Below are 19,755 nucleotides of genomic sequence, written 5' to 3'. Positions count from 1 at the left end.
TCCTGCTGCTTCGCTGAAGGGGCGCTGAGCAGAGAGGGGGAGATTTTCTTTTTCTTTTTCTCCCCCTCTAAAACAAGGTGCGTCCTATGGTCGGGTGAGTCCTATAGAGCGAAAAATGCGGTATTTTGTTTCCTTATATACTTTCAGGTGTCGAAATGCATAAAATCACCAAGATCTTGCGACATGTCTAATCAGACGTGTTTAATTGTTCCATTTCAGAATGATAGCTCAACAATATCACAATAAATTCAACAAATAACAGAGAGGTGAGGGGTTAAACCTATTGCAAGATTCACAGGGATGAGCAATTTAGAGTGAAGTAGGGGTGTCAAAAACGACACTGCCAAAGGGGTTGCCATACGTCCAGATTTTCCCAGATGTTGCAGCGATTTCCGGACAGTTATGTCCTGGAAATTCTAAATGTATGGCAACCAAAGGGTGTAGTAGATCTTCAGCTGAGTTGGGACATTGCAAGCTCAGGTGGATTGAGGTGATGATCCTGGCTCAGCTGAAGATAATCTGGTGTAACTTGCATTTCCTGCTTCAGTCAGGGCTCAGCTGATGCTAACTGAGGTGTGGCGGAGGCAGGGGAAACTTAAGCTGGATCCTAACCCTGTTCTGCTCAGTCATGAGACCTGGCAAAAAGGGGTATGGTAAGTCGAACACTATTTCAAAGGCTTATTTCCTCTCTGACAGATTTGGGGCAGCTCAGCTGGCAGTAACCTCGCTCCTGAACAGGGTTTGCATTTGGTGTAACTTTACATCGGCTCTGCTTAAATCAGCTTGCGTTTCGCCAGCTTCTTGTGTACAGAATTCTCCCAAAGTGGCTATAAACACATGCAATTTCTTTCCAGCATGTGTTTTTTAAAATGTTTGATGGAGGTTCACTTCTGACTGACTTTCCCTTCACATTCCAAAGCGTATTGATGGTCTCTCTCTTCATTATGGATTCTCTGATGTATCTTAAGGTTTTGCTTTGGATGGGACGCTTTCCTCACACTCTCTTAAGGCAACAGCTCTTAAGTTCTCTTAAGGCAACAGCTCTCCAGTGTCTCACCAGTTTCCCAACCTTTAGAATGGAGTTGGCAGGAATTGAGCCTTGGGTGTTTTGCACAGAATGTACCTGTCTAAATTCCTCCCCTTTATGTAAATGGGCTTGCAAATCATGGTTTGCATTAAGTGTTACATCTGAACAAAGCAAACCATGGCTAAGAAAATTTCCCTGTCCCTCTACCGTCTCTCTGGCCTCCTTATACCCATCCTCTGAGAGCACAACCTTTGCTTGACATGCTAAACTATGGTTTTCATTGCATGTTTGCGATCTTAACAGAATAAAGGCATCAAACTACAGTTACAGTGGTACCTCGGGTTACATACGCTTCAGGTTACAGACTCCGCTAACCCGGAAATAGTACCTCGGGTTAAGAACTTTGCTTCAGGATGAGAACAGAAATTGTGCTCCGGCGGCGTGGCGGCAGCTGGAGGCCCCATTAGCTAAAGTGGTGCTTCAGGTTAAGAACAGTTTCAGGTTAAGTACGGACCTCCAGAACGAATTAAGTACTTAACCCAAGGTACCATTGTACTGCCAATCATAATTCTGTGGTTAAGCCTTAAGTGTATACTGGGCCAATATGTTAAAATGAATTTTCTGTAAAGTTTAACTAACTAACTAACTAACTAACTAACTAACTAACTAACTAATCACAGTCTGTTTATTCCACCTCTCCTACATTACAACAAGCACAATAAAATCACAAAAGTTGAAATGAAGCATGCCACAGAAATTTCAAGCCAAATTTGCATAGGCAAAGGAGTAACAGAGAAAGGGAAGTGATAAACCATAGAAAAAACCAATTTCACATGGGAAATATACACTTTGGTGTTTTCTGTGTGTTTGTGTGTGTGTGTGTGTGTGTGTGTGTTCAAAGGATAAGGTTTAGGAGACGTAGAAGCAATCACCACCTCCTTTATAAGATAAACATTTGTTTAACTCTGGGTGGGCACTTGGTTTAGTTTGCTTGTCCAAAGAATCATATAAGTTGTTTTTATCTTATATAATGTTGTCTATAAAAAGTGGTTCTCAAACCCTCCAGAATATCATTACTCTATGTCATAATAATGTGAGAGCCAAATTTCATCCCATAATCAAGTGCAATTACCGCAATTATATAAAAAAGCTGGTTTTACAGTTGTAATTCGCAGAAACAAGATTAAAAGGAGACAATTTGTTTTGATTAAATGTACAGTTTGCTTTTACTTAAATGTAAGCAAGAAAAGTTCATCACTGCGTACATGCCAGCTCTCACGTCTTGGCCCAGAATAACTTGTGTGTGTTGAAATGGTTTTGCTCTTTGCTATAGTTTTGGGGTCAACACCACCAATGCAATAAAAGCGCATATGGAACTTTCCCTGACTTTCCAGAGAGTGGGAAAAATTGTGCTTTACCAGAAACTCCTGTGTCTGCATCAGAGCTCTGTTTTCCACAAGGACATTGTTGCAGTGCTGACTGTGATAATGGGAAGGGACATTGCTCAGTGGTAGAACATCTGCCTTGCATGCAGAAAGTCCTAAGAGTCCAGTCCCTGTTATCTCCAGGTAAGGCTGGGAGAGCCTCCTGCCTGGAACCCTGGAGAGTAGTCAATATAGAGCAAGATGGACCAATGATCTGATCCGGTATAAGGCAGCTTACTATGTTACTATAATACAGCGAATTCAGTACTGTACTTAGACACTTTTATAACCTGTTCCTGCTCTCTCTCTTTAATGGCACAGAGATGTAAGGGTTATAGCTCAGTGGTGATTCATCTGCTTTGCCATGTCATGGATGCTTTAGCTGAGATTCCTGCATCGCAGGGGGTTGGACTAGATGACCCTTGGGACCCCTTCTAACTTTATGATTCTATGAAAGTCTCAGGTTCATTCCAAGCACCTCCTGTCTGAAGCAGTGGAGAACCCTTGCCAGTCAGTTCTAGGCAAACAAAGATTCTATGGAAGCAGGGAATTTGTCTCCTCTGGGATCTGCTGCCTGAAGCTGTTGCATCCTGTTGATCCGCCTTAACTCTAGCTTTGAGTGAATATGGAAACCCCATGCATTAAACTTGCAAAACCCACTTTGGACTGGGTGTCATGACAGGAGACGTGGTATGACCACTATTTTTGAATTTTGTAGCTTTGAGATTCCATAGAACTGTAGAGCTGGGAGGGACCAAGAGGGCCGTCTAGTCCAGCTCCCTGCAATGCTGGACTCTTTTGCCCAATGTGGGACTCAAACCTATGATCCTAAGAGCAAGATGGAACCAATGGTCTGACTCAATATGAGGTGGTTTATATGCTCCTGTGTGTGCCTGCATCGAGCAGGTAACTGGAGAAGTCTTCCAAGTCAGATTCCAGGCAAAGGGCAAGCTCTTCCCTTTTCTTTAGTTCTTAGAAATAAATTCATGGCCATTTGCCTGGTTTAAAGAAGGCAGCCGAGTGGCTGCAACTAACAGCCAGTTAGATGTTTGAGTTGTTTCAAAATTGTGATTATTTGAAGAGTGGAAGCTGGCCAGGGGTTGCTGGCAGAGTGGGGAGGGGGGAATGTGTTGTTTCGTAATCTTAGAGTTCCCAGTTAGCAGCGATTTCCTCTTAAATATTCCAAATGCGCATTTGTGTGTCTGTGTATGTATACCCTTTTAGATCCCCCTACAGACACCTCCTTCTTGCATACTCTATGACAAACCACTTTCACTGTATCCTTTCCGCATCTATCAGTTAACTCTCTCTCTCTCTCTCTCTCTCTCTCTCTCTCTCTCTCTCTCTCTCTCTCTCTCTCTCTCTCTCTCTCTGCTGAGTTCTCAGACTTGCACTTCCCACTCTGTCTAGCCTCCCAGCCTTAATTTATTCAACTCCCACACTTTTGCCAGCCTTAGCCAGCAAGTGCCAGAACTTCTGATGGAATGCTTTTGCCTCGGGCAGTGTTTGTAGCCCTGCTGGTGATCAGCGTTGTTGCTCCTCAGGGAGCTGATAGATGGGCACGGTGTCTCTTGCCCACAATTGGGTTTCTGCTTGTTTGGGAAGGGTCATTGCAGGGGCAGTTGCGGGACAGTCTAATTCAGCACTTCCTGTGCTGCAAGGAGGCTTTTTACGGCTATTCTAATCTCTTGGGCTGACTTTTGTTTTTGTGTATTGCAGATAAGCATGGCTGAACCAGGCTGTAGCTTTCGAACTGTGTTCTGGGGTTCCCTAAAATCCTAGCAGTGGGTGTTTTGTTTGGGATAGGTAAACAAATTCAATTCAGGTCCCATTGATTAAAGGGGGGAATCTTACCAAATTTGCGCTGTCCATAACAATGTGAGAACCAATACACAATTTGCACTTAACCAAATTTTGCGATGCAGTTCACCAACCAGTGTTAACAATAATGCATATATTAGGGGGAAAGTGTGTGTAAAAATTAATACATTGGTGAACATAACACACCAAATGCATTATACTGGGGGAAATTGCTTGCAAAAAGGTGAACTCGATACCAAACTACACAAATACGGTTTTTAAAGGGGGGGAGAAGTGCTGATAAGTGTTCATGAGGATTTTTTTGTGTGAGGTGGGGAAAACAATTCTCAGATTTCTGCAGAAATGTGGAGATTGGAAAAATGAAAAAGGGAGAGAACCACAGTACAGTTGTACCTCGGGTTACAAACTCCGCTAACCCGGAAGTAGTACCTTGGGTTGAGAACTTTGCCCCAGGATGAGAACAGAAATTGCGTGGTGGCGACACGGTGACAGCGGGAGGCCCCATTAGCGAAAGCACGCCTCAGGTTAAGAACGGTTTCAGGTTAAGAACGGACCTCCAGAACGAATTAAGTTTGTAACCCGAGGTACCACTGTAGACAGATCCTTCCATCCCTAGTCTTTTGTAATAATATACATTGTCATACTAGATTGGCTTCCTTGTGTCCTGGCTCTCATGGCTGGACAAAGAACTCGTAACTCCCAGCTTTATTTCTGCTAAAGACTTTAATGCATAGACTTTAAGGTACATAGGCAAGGCACAGGTTACAAGACTGCAGCAGGTGCATAAGAGTTATAGGTCCATGACTAAAAGTAAGCTAAGACATTGATCCAAGAAGTGATACGTCCCTTGCACTTTCCTTTTGAAGACCAGGGTGGGCACAGCTCTTAGCGCAGCAAGTGGCCAGGGTCATAGGACTGGGCAAGTAAACAGGCACTCCTTTGAATGAGTTGGGCCTACAAGGTTTCTTCACACCATTGCTGGTGCCTCCATGTCCTTGGAGATGGAGGTGGTGTTGGAGCCAGCTCAGCATCCAGTTTACTCTTAGTGGCCTCTACAGAAGGGGGAGTCTCTTCACTGACAGGAGGCACCTGAGGTGACTCTGCAGTAGGAGGCATCTGGCTACAGGTGTCTTGTATCACAAGGGTGGAACAATCCTCCGCTAACCTGCTTGCTTAGCTCTCCATCCTCTAGACCAGGGTTCAGCAAACGCTTTCAGCAGGGGGCCGGTCCACTGTCCCTCAGACCTTGTGTGGGGCCGGACTATATTTTGAAAAATAATAATGAATGAATTCCTATGCCCCACAAATAACCCAGAGATGCATTTTAAATAAAAGCACACATTCTACTCATGTATAAACACCAAACAGGCCCCACAAATAACTCAGAGATGCATTTTAAATAAAAGGACATAGTCTACTCATGTAAAGCCACGCGTATTCCTGGACCATCCGTGGGCCGGATTTAGAAGGCGGTTGGGCCGGATCCAGCCCCCGGGCCTTAGTTTGCCTACCCATGCTCTAGACTGCTGCCCCCTGCCCCAGGCTCAGACCCTTAACTGGGGTCCTTTTTTTTACCTCTTTCATCCTCCTGGGCCGCTCCCTAAGGCTTATCGCTTTCCTCTTCTGGAGGACTCCAAGATAAACATGCCCACCACAGTTCCTTCCTGCTACAGTAGACAAACGGGGGCGTATTTTGTGTGTTTTTCTGCACCTTATCACTACATGTGAGGTGACTCTCAACAATGTCCCACATGGACGGAGTGAGTGTTTGTGTCCTAGAACATGTCCCAGAATCCTTTGTAGTCCAGAGGGGTTCCCTCCCTGGGAGGCGAGGGATTCTCTGGCAGGCAACTTGATGCGTGGAAGTTGCTACCAGACTGGTTTCTAGAGGATGATGCAAAGTAACAAGGGATGCGTTTTCCTGGCTTGTTATCTCTTGATGAAACAGAATGATAATGAGATCTTTGGCTGCTCTGTGCTGTCTTCAAGCAGCGCCTTTGCCCACGAGGCCCTTTCTTCCCTATAGTCTGTTGTAGTGATCATCAAACCCTAACGATGGGGCAGTGGCGTTTTGACATGGCAGCGTTCATTTGCAGGGCCTTCCTGTCGTCGCCTTTCAGGGGCAAGCTTATCTGAGTTGACAGCTGGCCATTGTTCTCACTTGTTGTGGATTCGGCAACAGTTGTGCCCTCTGCAGCTCCCTGGTTTTTCTGAATGGAATTTGTGCAGAGAAGAACTGGAAGCGTTGGCTAACAGCTGAGGGAGAAAGCAGAGAGAGTAAGCCCAAACACGTCAGAGACAGAGAGAGAAAGAAAGAAGGCAATAAACAGTTGCTGAGTCTCGTGTAGTCCTTTTGGGCTTCTCATAAGCATCTGGTTGGCTACTGTGAGAACAGAATCTTCGACTAGATGGGCCTTTGGTCTGATCCAGCAGAGCTATCCTTATGTCATTTTAGCTGGCACCATAGAGTGACATTTGGGCTTGCTAGTCATCCTTCCTCACCCTGCCAAAAACACAGAAATCACAACATATTTGGACCACTGTAGTTCTGTGGGGTTCTGTAGGGTTAAACAGTGCAATGCTGGCATATAAGTGGTCCAGCAAATGGCAGTAGGGGGGAGCAGTCCTCTAGAAGAGAGAAGAAAATATTCTAATTATTATGATAATGGACAGAGTTTTAGGACTGGCCACAGAGTAAAAGGCTGCTGGGAAGTTGCCCCCCTCCTGAGCAGAACAACCATAACCCATGGGAAAATGGGGCTTGCTAAAGCCATTGGACACGGGTGGCGCTGTGGGTTAAACCACAGAGCCTAGGACTTGCCGATCAGAAGGTTGGCAGTTCGAATCCCCGCAACGGGGTGAGCTCCCGTTGCTCGGTCCCTGCTCCTGCCAACCTAGCAGTTCGAAAGCACATCAAAGTGCAAGTAGATAAATAGGTACCACTCCGGCGGGAAGGTAAATGGCGTTTCCGTGCACTGCTCTGGTTCGCCAGAAGCGGCTTAGTCATGCTGGCCACATGACCCGGAAGCTGTACGCCGGCTTCCTCGGCCAATAAAGCAAGATGAGCGCCGCAACCCCAGAGTCGGCTACGAGTGGACCTAATGGTCAGGGGTCCCTTTACCTTTACCTTAAAGCCATTGCACCAGTACCTTTCCCTTCCCTTCCCTTCCCTTCCCTTATGGGGAAAAAATTGCTGCTGCAGCTGTTGGCCAGTTGTTAGAAACCAGTGTTTCCCAAACTTGGGTCTCCAGCTGTTTTTGGTCTACAACTCCCATCATCCCTAGCTAGCAAGACCAGCGGTCAGGGATGATGGGAATTGTAGTCTGAAAACAGCTGGAGACCCAAGTTTGGGGAACACTGCTCTAAAACTTTTGAGTGGGGGATGAACTGACCCTAATCACAGGTCCAGACAGCTCAGTGATTTATTACCTTTCCACTTTTAACAGATCACTTATCAAAGAATAATTTTTTTAAAGAGCTTTCATAATAATTCATTCATGAAGGTAAACTACAGCGGAACAAAACAATAAGCTAGGAAACCGGCAAGGAGAAGGCAAGGCAAATGCTTGCCTTAATAAAACAAAAACTGTCTTGACTTGGCAGTGAAAGGCCAAAAAAGACAGGCCAGGATGAGTCTCATGGGGCATGGAGTTCCGCAGTCTGAGTGCTACTACAGAGATGGCCTCTCCAAATGATTCCAGGGATGGGCAGGATTCTGGGAGCTGGTCCTTAAAGGCAGAGGAGGATTTAGGGGAGCTTGACTGGTTCACCTGCTCTGGGCGCTGAGCTGAGATGGTGCCACAACAATGATGAACAATGGAAGGCCATCAATTTTTGGCATCGCACAGGGCACCACTGAAATTCTGAAGCCCAAAGTCCACCACTTCTTAAGGCTTTGGTGGGTGGTGTTTTGCACTGAATTCAGAAGCAGCACCTTAAACTGTTCCTGGAAACAAACAGTCACCCAGAACACAAGATGGTGTGAGAGCAACGCAGCATTCCGTACCAACAGAACTTCTGAACGCATTAAAATTAATGGGCTCAAGTCTGTCTTGCCCACTAAGTTCGGTGGGTCTCCTCTATGTAAAACCAGCACCACATGTTCATTGCAAATTGCATTCCTTCCACGGCAGCCAGCATCCAGTGCTGTTATCTGTATTTATAAAATCTTGCTTCCTCAGGGAACAAGGGAACAAAACCTTTGCTTTACCTTATCGGCAAGTGTTTGGCGCTGATAAGAGGGGTAACTTTAGAAAGCTCTGTAGCTCTGAGGGATAGTGGCTGAAACACAATGGACTATGTTTATGGCTAGCACCCTGATCCTCTGAACTGTGATCAGGGTGGATGCAGATGATGCAGGAAAGGTGGACACAGATGGACCGAATAGAAATAAGCTCTTCACTCACTCATTCAGCCTGCTGCCACTAGAATCTAAGAGTGGCTCTTGCTAGGTTCAGGCTGCGTTATACTGAGTCAGACCATCTGGTCCATCTACACAATATTATCTACACTGAATGGCCTTGGCTCTCCAGGATTTCATTCAGGAATCTCTCCTAACCCTAACTGGGGATGCCGTTGGGGACTGGACCTTCTGCTTGCAAGGCAGGTGCTCTACAGCTGAGCTATGGATCTTGGCTGTCACACTCTTGACAGGCTGGTTCAGAACAAAGATCCATCTAGGTTAGCCCTCTGTTTCCAAAACTGGATAGTCAGGTGACTTTGGTAAGCATGCCAACTGAGACTGGTGGAGGCAGCCAGCCGCCCACCCCATTAGCTTCCACAATTTATTCAGAGGTATTCTGCACATAGGGACGCGGGTGGTGCTGTGGGTTAAACCACAGAGCCTAGGGCTTGCCGATCAGAAGGTCGGCAGTTTGAATCCCCGCGACGGGGTGAGCTCCCGTTGCTCGGTCCCTGCTCCTGCCAACCTAGCAGTTCGAAAGCACGTCAAAGTGCAAGTAGATAAATAGGTACCGCTCCAGTGGGAAGGTAAACGGCGTTTCTGTGCCCTGCTCTGGTTCACCAGAAGCAGCTTAGTCATGCTGGCCACATGACCCGGAAGCTGTACGCTGGCTCCCTTGGCCAATAAACTGAGATGAGCACCGCAACCCCAGAGTCGGCCGCGACCGGACCTAATGGTCAAGGGTCCCTTTACCTTTTTTATTCTGCACATGGAAGTTCCATTGAGTTGTAATTGCTAACAGCTGTTGATAAAACTGTTCTCCTTAAAGAAGGTCCACTTCTCCACCTCCACTGAATGTTCAAGTAGCTATCACATGGAGTTCTTTTGTACTGTCCAGGGACAGCGTCTTACAGTGGTTTTGGTCCTATCTCCAGAGTCGGTTTCAGAGACAAGCTTTGGGTATTTATCTCTTGGCCTCCTGGAAGTTGTGCTGTGTGGGGTGTTGCAGAATACTGTCCTGGCCCCAGTGCTGTTTAACCATCTACATTAAGCTCTTGGGAGCAGGAGATTTGGGATGAAGTTTCATAATTTATCAGTAACATCTGAATTGGAAGAGGCCTTGGAAGCCATGGGCTGGTGTCTGTTGGCTGGGTGAGGGCCAAATTCTGGCACGATGGTGAGCAGTCCCCAAATCCTGATAATTGGTCAATTTCCTGCTTTGGATGGCATCATCTCCCCCCCCCCGAAGGAACAGATTCATAGTATGGGGGTGCTCTTGGAACTGTCTCTGTAAGGTAGAGGACCAAATAATAATAATATTTGTACCCAAGCCACCCTGGGTAGCTTCCAGTATGTATAAAAACATAACAAAACATTAAACATTAAAAACTTCCCTATACAGGGCTGTCTTCAGATGTCTTCTAAAGGTTGTATAGTTCCTTGACATCTGATGGGAGGGCGTTCCACAGGGTGGGTGCCACTACCAAGAAGGCCCTTTGCCTGGTTCACTGTAACTTCACTTCCCACAGTGAGTGAACTGCCAGAAAACCCTTGGAGCGGGACCTCAGTGTCCAGGCTGAACAACGGGGGTGGAAACGCTCCTTCAGGTATACAGAGCTGAGGCCATTTAGGGCTTTAAAGGTCAGCATCAACACTTTGAATTGTGCTTGGAAAAGTACTGGGAGCCAATATGGCAATTTCTGGACCAGGATAGTTTGACCACTATCCTCTGTGTGCTGGTAGCTCTCAGATTGGATTGCATTCTGTGTAGGAGTTTTCTTCAGGCTGATGCAGAAACTGTAGCTGGTGCAAAAAGTGGCAGTTCAGCTGTTCCTAGGGGCAGAATATTGCTATCATATTACACCATCTCTGAAAGAATTGCACTGTCTGCCAATTAGCTGCTGTACTAAGTTCAAGGTGACGGCACTAGTATACAAAGTCCCATACAAAATACCCAACTGATCCCTGTGTTCCATAGGAGAGGGCATCTTGAAGATATCATCTTACCAGGAGGTCCGTTCTGCTCAGTGTAGGAACAGGGCCTTTACTGTGGTGGCACCTACCCATGGGAGCTCCCTCTCATTACATCTGAGACAGGCACCACCTCTATTTTCTTCCCATGCCTGTTGAAGACCTTTTCTCTTTCAACAAGCCTTCTGAGTGGAGATTTTTTTAATTATCTCAGCCAAGGTCTGCATTGTATCTGAATGGTTTTTATGTATGTTTTTATTGTGCTGTGAAATTGCTTTGCAATGCTTCATAGGAAGCGATTCATAAATGGAATTAATAATGATAATTTTCCTTTTTAAAAAAAAAGCCATCTAAGCTAATGACTGTGGGTGGACCTATTAAAATGGTCTGCACATTTAATATGATTTTTTTGGGGTCTGCTGATATTCCCTCTGTGGTTTCCGTGGAGGTGGATGCATGTGTAACAACAACAACAGGAGGAAGAGTTTTGTCCCTGTTGAAAAACTGCTTCCCTTCCCTCTCAGGTTTTTTCTCTCTTCAGTGGTGCCTCTCCTCCTCTCCTCCATCAAAGTGATTCAGGAGGAGAAGGGAAGGTAAGCTGTCAGGCAGATGTAAAAACATATGAAACATCACCATGAACATTATATGATAGCATTTGAGGTGCACCTGTAGCCTTACTAACACATTTGCCCTTCCTCTAAGCCTGCCATTTGTTAGCAGAGATGCTTAATGCTTGTCGTAGCAATGACAGAGAGCTAATCTCATTTGTATCCATCTTGTAGACCCAACGTATGTGGATCACGTTACAATGCCTACTGTTGTCCTGGATGGAAAACATTACCAGGTGGAAACCAGTGCATAGTCCGTAAGTCATTCTTTGCTCTTTATTTCAGATACCAGTGTGGTGTAGTGGTTAAGAGCAGTAGACTCGTAATCTGGTGAACTGGGTTCGCGTCTCCGCTCCTCCACATGCAGCTGCTGGGTGACCTTGGGCTAGTCACACTTTGAAGTCTCTCAGCCCCACTCACCTCACAGAGTGTTTGTTGTGGGGGAGGAAGGGAAAGGAGAATGTTAGCCGCTTTGAGACTCCTTCGGGTAGTGATAAAGCGGGATATCAAATCCAAACTCTTCTTCTTCTTCTTTGGCGATCACTCGTAGCCGAGTAAGATTGTCTTCCATAAACACGGTTTTAACAATGAGTCCATAATAGAAGAAATGCTTGCTATTGTTTTGCCCCAAGCATAGCTAAATCCCTCCTGTCATTTCAGTGCCATTCCAATATGCTTTCATTTCTCTCTCTCCATTCTATGGCAGGGGTGGGGAGCCTTTTTCAGCCTGAGGGCCACATATACTTATGAGGAACCTCAGGGGGCCACATGCTAGTGTTGGGTGAGGCCAGAGGCAAAAGTTGGCGAGGTAACAGGCCATTGTTAACAAAGGCCTAAGGTGCCAGGTTGGGTTACAACAAATTATATGTGATTCTTACCTTTGTAAAGTAGGGTACATTCTAACCACGTGAAAGCAGACCTGGAGAGAGTCCTGAGGGTGAGATAGGCCTGGAAGAGGCTGTATTTGGCCCTCAGGCCTTAGGCTCCCCACCCCTGGTCTGTGGTCTAGTCTGTTTCCTGCTGGTTGTCATATGGAAGGTGCTTCAAACAGCCTCAGCATGGCAATTGCAGCTACACACATAAGAGCATAAGGAGGAGGCCAAGAAGAACTCTTTGCGATCCAACAAAAACATGCAACACTCAGCCATTTGCCCTGCTTTACAAGAAACATTTTTTCAGAGCTGTTTCTCAGCGTTATACTTCTGCTGTGTTATTGCAACCCACACAATCTGTGGCATTAATGGTTAGATAGGAGCTCGGGTAAGGAAGTGCTCACTGATGGGTCAGTCAAGAGTGGGCAAACGTAGCACACCATTCCCAACACTTCTATCCTTTGTGTAAGGGCTCTCACACTGAAAGTGTTAAACATAACGCAGCCTTTCCCAACATTGGCATTTATCCCTTACGTTCTCCCCTCTGGGAATCCACTGCAAGTGCAACTTAGCTTTATCAGTGTCGCCCTTGGGTCTGGCACCTCAGGAAGTATGCTGAGGAGCTGGAAAAGGTTCAGAAAAGGGTAACACTAACACTCAAAAGGGTTAGCCATGTTCACCCACCCCGATTGATCCTCTAGTAAGCACCTCTGCAAAAGTGCCTTCTTCGCCATTAATACTACATATCCTCCGGCTTGTAATGACACCTCAGTGGAATGATGAGTATTTGAATTTCATTAAAAGGGCACACCTGACCATGTTTTTCTCAGTCAAAGCCAATTAGCTGAACCAGGTAATAAAGGAGCGATCAGCCAGCAACCACAACAGTATATAGTCGTCCACTGCACAACCAAAAGGCATGTTCAACTGTTCCATAGGGCATTCTTATAAAACACTGTTGAAGTTCCGCTATTGTTATGTACTGAGCTGAATCCTAGAACAATAGGATCCAGAATGCAGCAGCCTGATTGGTTCGCAGGAGCCACCCAATCCAGCTCCAGGTGGAAGTGAATCCGTGACCTGATTGGCCTACAGGAGCAGCCCAGAATTAGCCAATCACGCGGGGGCCATTGTGTAAATAATTTATATATAGCTAGACGTTTTGGGGAAAGTTTCATTCATTGCTACTATGAGCTGAATAAAGAGCATGAAATTCACACTCAACTCCAAGTATATTTCAGCTATACAAACTTCCTAGGGGTTAATTATCCTGCTTATAGTTTTCAGACCATGCTTTTGTATATGATGGCACATAGGGGTAAGGGGAAATGGCAAAACTTTTCAAAATGGACGTAAGAGTTAGTTTAGCATATCAGGTCTGGAACAAAAACAACCCCACCATGATCGTTTCTACACTGCACAAGACCCCTTTCTTTTTACTGAAGTGTACAGAACTGCAGATATGTGAAACTGCAGATATGTGGGGATTGACCCTAGGACCAATGAAGTGCCATTGAATGTCAAGCTCCACACACACACTATGCCATTAAGGCACATTTCTCTGCCCTTCCCATAGAATTCTGGGCTCTGTAGTTTATCCCTAGCAAAGCTACAGTTCCCACCAACACTTAAAAAACTAAAGTGGCCCGAATTCTCTGTGGGGAAATCTCTGCTTTGTATGCACTTTGAAGGTGTAGTCTTGAGCCTCAGTCACCCAAGGACAGATAAGTAGCTGTAAACCATTCAACATTAGTGCCTAAAAACCATCAGAGTGCATGCTAACCTGCTTAAAAAATCTGTTTTTCTGCTTATACCTCTTTCGGGTTTTTTCTCTCTTCCCTTACAGCAATCTGTAGACATTCCTGTGGAGATGGATTTTGCTCAAGACCGAACATGTGCACATGTCCAAGTGGCCAGATCGCCCCGTCCTGCGGCTCAAAGTCAGGTATGTTTTCTAGGGCTAGATTATTCTTATGCTCTTGAATTGGCAGTGTGGTGTGTTTTAACTTGAAAGTAACTTGGTAGTTCAGACAACTAAACACTGACTCTGTTGAGTTTCTGTTAATTGGTTCTCATGGGAAACTTACAGATTCTGGCTTCACACAATTAACTCAAGGCAGTGTCAATTTACTCTTGGCAGAAAGCCAAGGTCAGCTTGACCTAGAAACTACTTACTCTGATTGGTTAACGACCAGCACTCAACTCTGTTATCTAGGGATTGCTAGCACAGTGTGTGTGGGGTGTGTTAGGAGTAGGAGTGCTGTGTATGGTTGAGAGAGAGAGAGAGTATTAATCATTTACCACAACTAAAGGAATCTTGGGTTCTAGCTATTGCAGACATTCCTTATGGCCATTTTTAAAAAGTAACAAATACTATACAAGTATTGGCAATTGCATTTGGCTCGCCAGACGCTATATGCTTTTTGAAAAATTGGTCGTGCTTGCAACAGAAGTCTAAATTATTGAGACAAACAAGAGTTGCTAGATATTTCCTTCTTGCTTTTTCTGTGAATGCCCTTGTAGGAAACCACCAGGAAAGGCAGACAAGGATGGCTTTTTGTGGGAGTTAAATGACCTGGCATTTAGATATTTGGTATTAATTGCCCTTCCTTCCTTCCTTCCTTCCTTCCTTCCTTCCTTCCTTCCTTCCTTCTCAGTGGCATTGCTCTTTTGGAATTGGCCTATATTATTTTTAGTGGGTTCATAAAATAGCATGAGATTAGGGAGTAAAAATCAGGGTCAACATTTGTAACAAGTAAAATAATAGCAGAATCATTCAGGGCAGAACTCATCCCCATTTATAGGCAACATGGGTTGTGTCTATTACCAGACCTCACACCAGCAGTGATTGACAGTTTGAAAGGGAAGGGCCATAGCTCAGTGGCAGAGAACCTGCTTTGCATGCAAAATGTTCCAAGTTCAATCCCTGGGATCTCTAGGTAGAGCTGGGAGATACTTTTTTCTGAAATCCCAAAGAGCCACTGTCAGTCAGTGAAGGAAAACCTGAATAATGATCTGACTCACTATAAGGCAGTGTCTTTTGTTTCAAGCATTGTGTAGGCTACTTGCTTTCTTCATTTATTCATTTGCAAGGCATATTAGATGGGCCTATGCAATGCTCCTACCCTTTGTGAGATATCCACCGGCAAAAATGAAAACCAGGAAACCAAGGTTCCCTTTAAAGCCCTTTAATTGTTTTGGGGTACTAGCAGCATTTTCTTTTCTTTTTTTAATCAGGCAACTAGTTTTGATAGTTCTCCAACAAAAGCTGAGATTAGAGCTCACTGTGTCCTTGAATAAAACCACAATTCCAAAAATTTCTCAAGATGTAATGAACTGCGATACTGGCATGGTTTGCACAATGCTGGAAGCCAAACTGTTGCTTTCTGGGACTGTGCAAACGTGCGAGCCCTTGGAGAGGAGAGTTCATATACTTTTCTCCTGCCTAGCCTTTTTTATTCCCACACTGCACTGAGCTCAGCCGTCCAATGTTACTGCCTTACATTGTTATTGCATATCACCTGGGTGAAGGCACAGTGGATGCTATGCATGACTAAGACATTGATCCAATGACTGACATGCTCCCTGGGCTCCTGCCTTCCCAGACATCTCTGAAACTTCCTGAAGACCAGATGAGGCCCAGCCCAATAGGCCCTTCCTAGGGATCATCTGATTCCAGCCCCTCAAACTCCTCCCACTCAGCTTCTTGATCTGACCAGCCTATCCAGGACATCTCCTTGGGGGTTCATGATAACGCTTTCCTCTCAAGAGTGACTAGACCAGCCTTTCTCAACCTGTGGGTCCCCAGATGTTGTTGAACTACAACTCTCATCACCCCTAGCTAGCAAGGCCAGAGCTCAGGGATGATGGGAGTTGTAGTCCAACAACATCTGGGGACACACAGGTTGAGAACCTCTGGACTAGACTGAAACTTGTAAGTGCAAGTCCTCTGAAATCTCATTTGCTCCATTCTTGTTATTGTCAGAACGGCCCCATGTATGAATGCTTCTGGCAGAATGAAGCATTTCTTCTACTTTGTTATTCAATCACAGACCTCTCCAGCGATTCATTGATAAATAAAACGTAGTAGAAATACCACCCCCCGTCCTTAAACTAAGCAACAGCCCAAGCTGCTTAAAACTTCACATCTGTTCTTTCCTTGAATCTCAACTCTGAGACATGGCTGGCGAAGACAGTTTTGGATGCCTTAAAACATTCCGGACCCTCCTCTGCATATCCTTAGACCTCACAGATGTTTTCTGGCAATTTGGTTCTTCCTGAAGCTTTTCAAAGAGATTGTGGAGGCACCCTCCCTTGAAAGTTAGAAGAACCCTGCTAGATCAGGCCAAAGGTCCATCTATTCTAGCATCCTGTTTTCAGCAGTGGCGAATTAAACATTTCCAGAAAGACCACAACCAGGGCATGAAGGCAATAGGTTGGTGGCTTGAATCCCTGCGATGCGGTGAGCTCCCGTTGCTCTGTCCCAGCTCCTGCTAACCTAGCAGTTCAAAAGCGCCAGTGCAAGTACATAAATAGGTACCACTGTGGCGGGAAGGTTAAACAGCGTTTCTGTGCACTCTGGTTTCCGTCACGGTGTTCTGTTGTGCCAGAAGCGGTTTAGTCATGCTGGCCACATGATCCGAAAAGCTGTCTGTGGACAAACGCTGGCTCCCTTGGCCTGAAAGCGAGATGAGTGCCGCTACCCCATAGTCACCTTTGACTGGACTTAACCGTCCAGGGGTTTCTTTACCTTTTTACCTACTCACCTCTGTAGTTGCTCCCAACAGCTCGTATTCAGAGGTATACTGCCTCTGCCCCTCAGTGATCCATTTACAGCTGCCATTACCTATTTATAGACCTGCCTTCAGTGAATTTATCCATTTTCCATTTAAAGCCTTCTGAAGCCATCTTATTGGAAGAACACACCTGAACATTCATGTTCTTTCTGACCAATCGATGCTTTCATTTGCAAATACAGTGGTACCTTGGTTCTCAAACTTAATCCGTTCCGGAAGTCTGTTCCAAAACCAAAGCATTCCAAAACCAAGGTGCTCTTTCCCATAGAAAGTAATGCAAAATGCTTAATCCATTCCAGACATTTAAAAACAACCCCTAAAAGAGCAATATAACATGAATTTTACTATCTAATGAGACCATTAAGCCATAAAATGAAAGCAACAATCAATGTACTGTACTATAAAATAAATAACACAGTATTGTAGATGATAAAAATTAAAAAAAAATCTTATCTTTACTGATGATAGTCACACAGTCAGTCAATCAGTAGCTGAACTGGGTTCCATACAGTCACAAAACAAATTAACCAAAAAAGCCACAAAAATGCAAAATCAATAGCAAAAACAAAAGCGCCAAACTTAATCCATTCCGGAAGTCCGTTTGACTTCCGAAATGTTCGAAAACCAAGGCGTGGCTTCTGATTGGTGCAGGCGCCCTGGAAACAATAGGCAACAGCCGCATCGGATGTTCAGCTTCCGAAAAACGTTCACAAACCAGAACATTTATTTCTGGGTTTTTGGTGTTTGGGAACCAACCAAGGGGTTTTAGTACCAAGGCGTTTTAGAACCAAGGTACCATTCTATAGAGTACTCTCAGCTGCCTTTCGATATTTAAGGACGCAGTCCTTAAATATCTTAAGCCTTGTTGAAAACAATGCGACTTACTTCTGAATAGCCATGCATTGGATTGGGTTGCAAGCAGTTTTGACAGCAAACGCAATGCGTTGCTGTTGAAGAATTGCCCAAATTTCCGTACAGATGGCTGAATGCAGAATACTCGCATCAATTCCATTGCACCTACTCTTTTTTTTTCTCTTTTGCTTTTAGTTACGTAAACAGTCATCATCCATACCATTGTTGGATACATCTATGATTGTTGGACCTAGTTTAGATCTGTTCATGCAGCCTTGTGTGTAACATCAAAGGTGGCATGAATTGCATGGCAAGTCCCCCTCCCCCCTTGTGAAATAAAGACACAGGACACTTTATTTAAGGTTAATGGGTGTAAAAGGCCACAACTTTATTGATCACAGGAATTGAGAGGTATTGGCTTAGGCATTGGTTCCTATCGACTAACCGGCTTCAGCCCAATTGCATGAAGACCGGTGAGGGTTAACCACCAACGGGGGGAGTCCTGCTGAATCCTTTACCGGACTACCCTTTGCTTTGGGGGAAGGAGATGACGCTTCCTTTCCCCCCTTCATTTGCATAACAATACCCTTACCAATGCCTAACCGCCAATACTGGGAAAGTTGTGACGTTTGCTACGAGGTAGGCAAAAAACCAAATGGCTGGTGCCAATTCACCAAGTGGAAAAAATTCCTACCAGGCCCCTTGACGGCGACCAACCAAAGTCCATAGCAAGGTCAGAGGAGCAACTAAAGGGCAGGCAGGGTGGGAAACCTGATCAGCTGGAAGGCGAAGAGAGGGCAGTCCTTGGGCACGCCGGGCATAAATAGCCCGGGCCACGCCCCCCTGCCCAGCCGATTGGCTAGGAAGGGAGCTGACGCGCCCGAGGATTCCCTCATTCTCGCGGGGGCTGGAAGCCAGCTCCCGTGTGTGTGGGGAGGGCGTGGGCCCACAACCCCATCTCCTCTCCAGCTCGGAAGTGGCTTTCCAGGCAGGTGGGTTCAGGGAATTCCATGTGGGTGAGTGGATGGGCTGGCAGAGGAAGGGTTGCCGTCACTCCTCTTCCAGACTGCCTGGTTTCCATGCTGGCCAGGGAGGAACTTGTTCTTCCACAGCTGGCCTGGAAATGTAGTGTGCCAATGAAGGAAGCAAAACCACTCAAGGAGAGTTTGAAACAAAGCTGGGTGGGGCGTTGCTTAGGGAAAGGGGACGTGGCTGAGGGAGGTTTGTGTGGCCTGGGCAGAGTCCCAGGGGCCTGATAAAGAGGCCCGAGGGGGGGCACATTTCACCCTTGAACCCTAGGTTCCCTCCCACTGCCACAATGTAAAAAAAAAAAAAGAAAGTTGCAAAAAGCTACAACAATGGTGAGTCCATGCAGCCCCACTCAGGCCTTAAAAACAATTCCAATAAAAACGATGATTTGCATTCCTAGTCTGCCAGATAATTAAGACTGCATGAGAAATAATTTCCTTTGGAAAATGAATTAAGGCAGAATAGGGTACCCTCTCACCTGCAGTCCCGCTTTGCAGAGTTGCGTATAAGACTAAGATGAAGAAATATTATCAGCCTGTAGCTTGGGGAAAAAAGTAAGGTAAAACAACAACAGCTCTGCACTTAAGCTACCGTTAAACTTATTATCTCAAAGCATTTAAATGCCTTTGGTAATAAATGTGGGAATGGAAGCTAGCTTTTGGCTTGCTTTACTCTAATTGAAATCAGTTTGTGGTTTAAGTTCCTACTCCGCCTGACAGATGATATCATTTCCTATGTGTTTTCTAATCCCTTCTGTTTTCCTAAGGTTTTATAAAGCAAAGTCCGACCATACATTTTGAAACCACTGCCCACCTTTTTCAGACCTACTTAGGAGGGTGTGAATAAGGCTCCACCAATTATAGTCGGCTGCAGATTTGCAGATGCCTTGCACAGAATCTAGCTTTTGAACTAGATGTGACCTTATATGAGTCTTTGCATCTAGCATGTAGGTT

At 45.4% G+C, this 19,755-nt stretch overlaps 1 protein-coding gene across 1 annotated transcript in view; it reads left to right on the top strand.

Annotated features, from left to right (window-relative positions):
• The window catches only part of FBN1 (fibrillin 1), a 216,013-nt gene that overhangs the window by 16,395 nt on the left and 179,863 nt on the right, over nt 1-19,755 (top strand). Inside the window, 2 exon segments of the mRNA XM_053366046.1 lie at nt 11,428-11,510; nt 13,972-14,070. Of these exon segments, the coding sequence (XP_053222021.1) occupies nt 11,428-11,510; nt 13,972-14,070 (182 nt within the window).

The sequence above is a fragment of the Podarcis raffonei genome, chromosome 14 (assembly GCF_027172205.1).
Source record: "Podarcis raffonei isolate rPodRaf1 chromosome 14, rPodRaf1.pri, whole genome shotgun sequence".
In the NCBI taxonomy this organism is placed as follows: Eukaryota; Metazoa; Chordata; class Lepidosauria; order Squamata; family Lacertidae; genus Podarcis; species Podarcis raffonei.
This window is presented reverse-complemented; position numbering and strand designations above follow the sequence as displayed.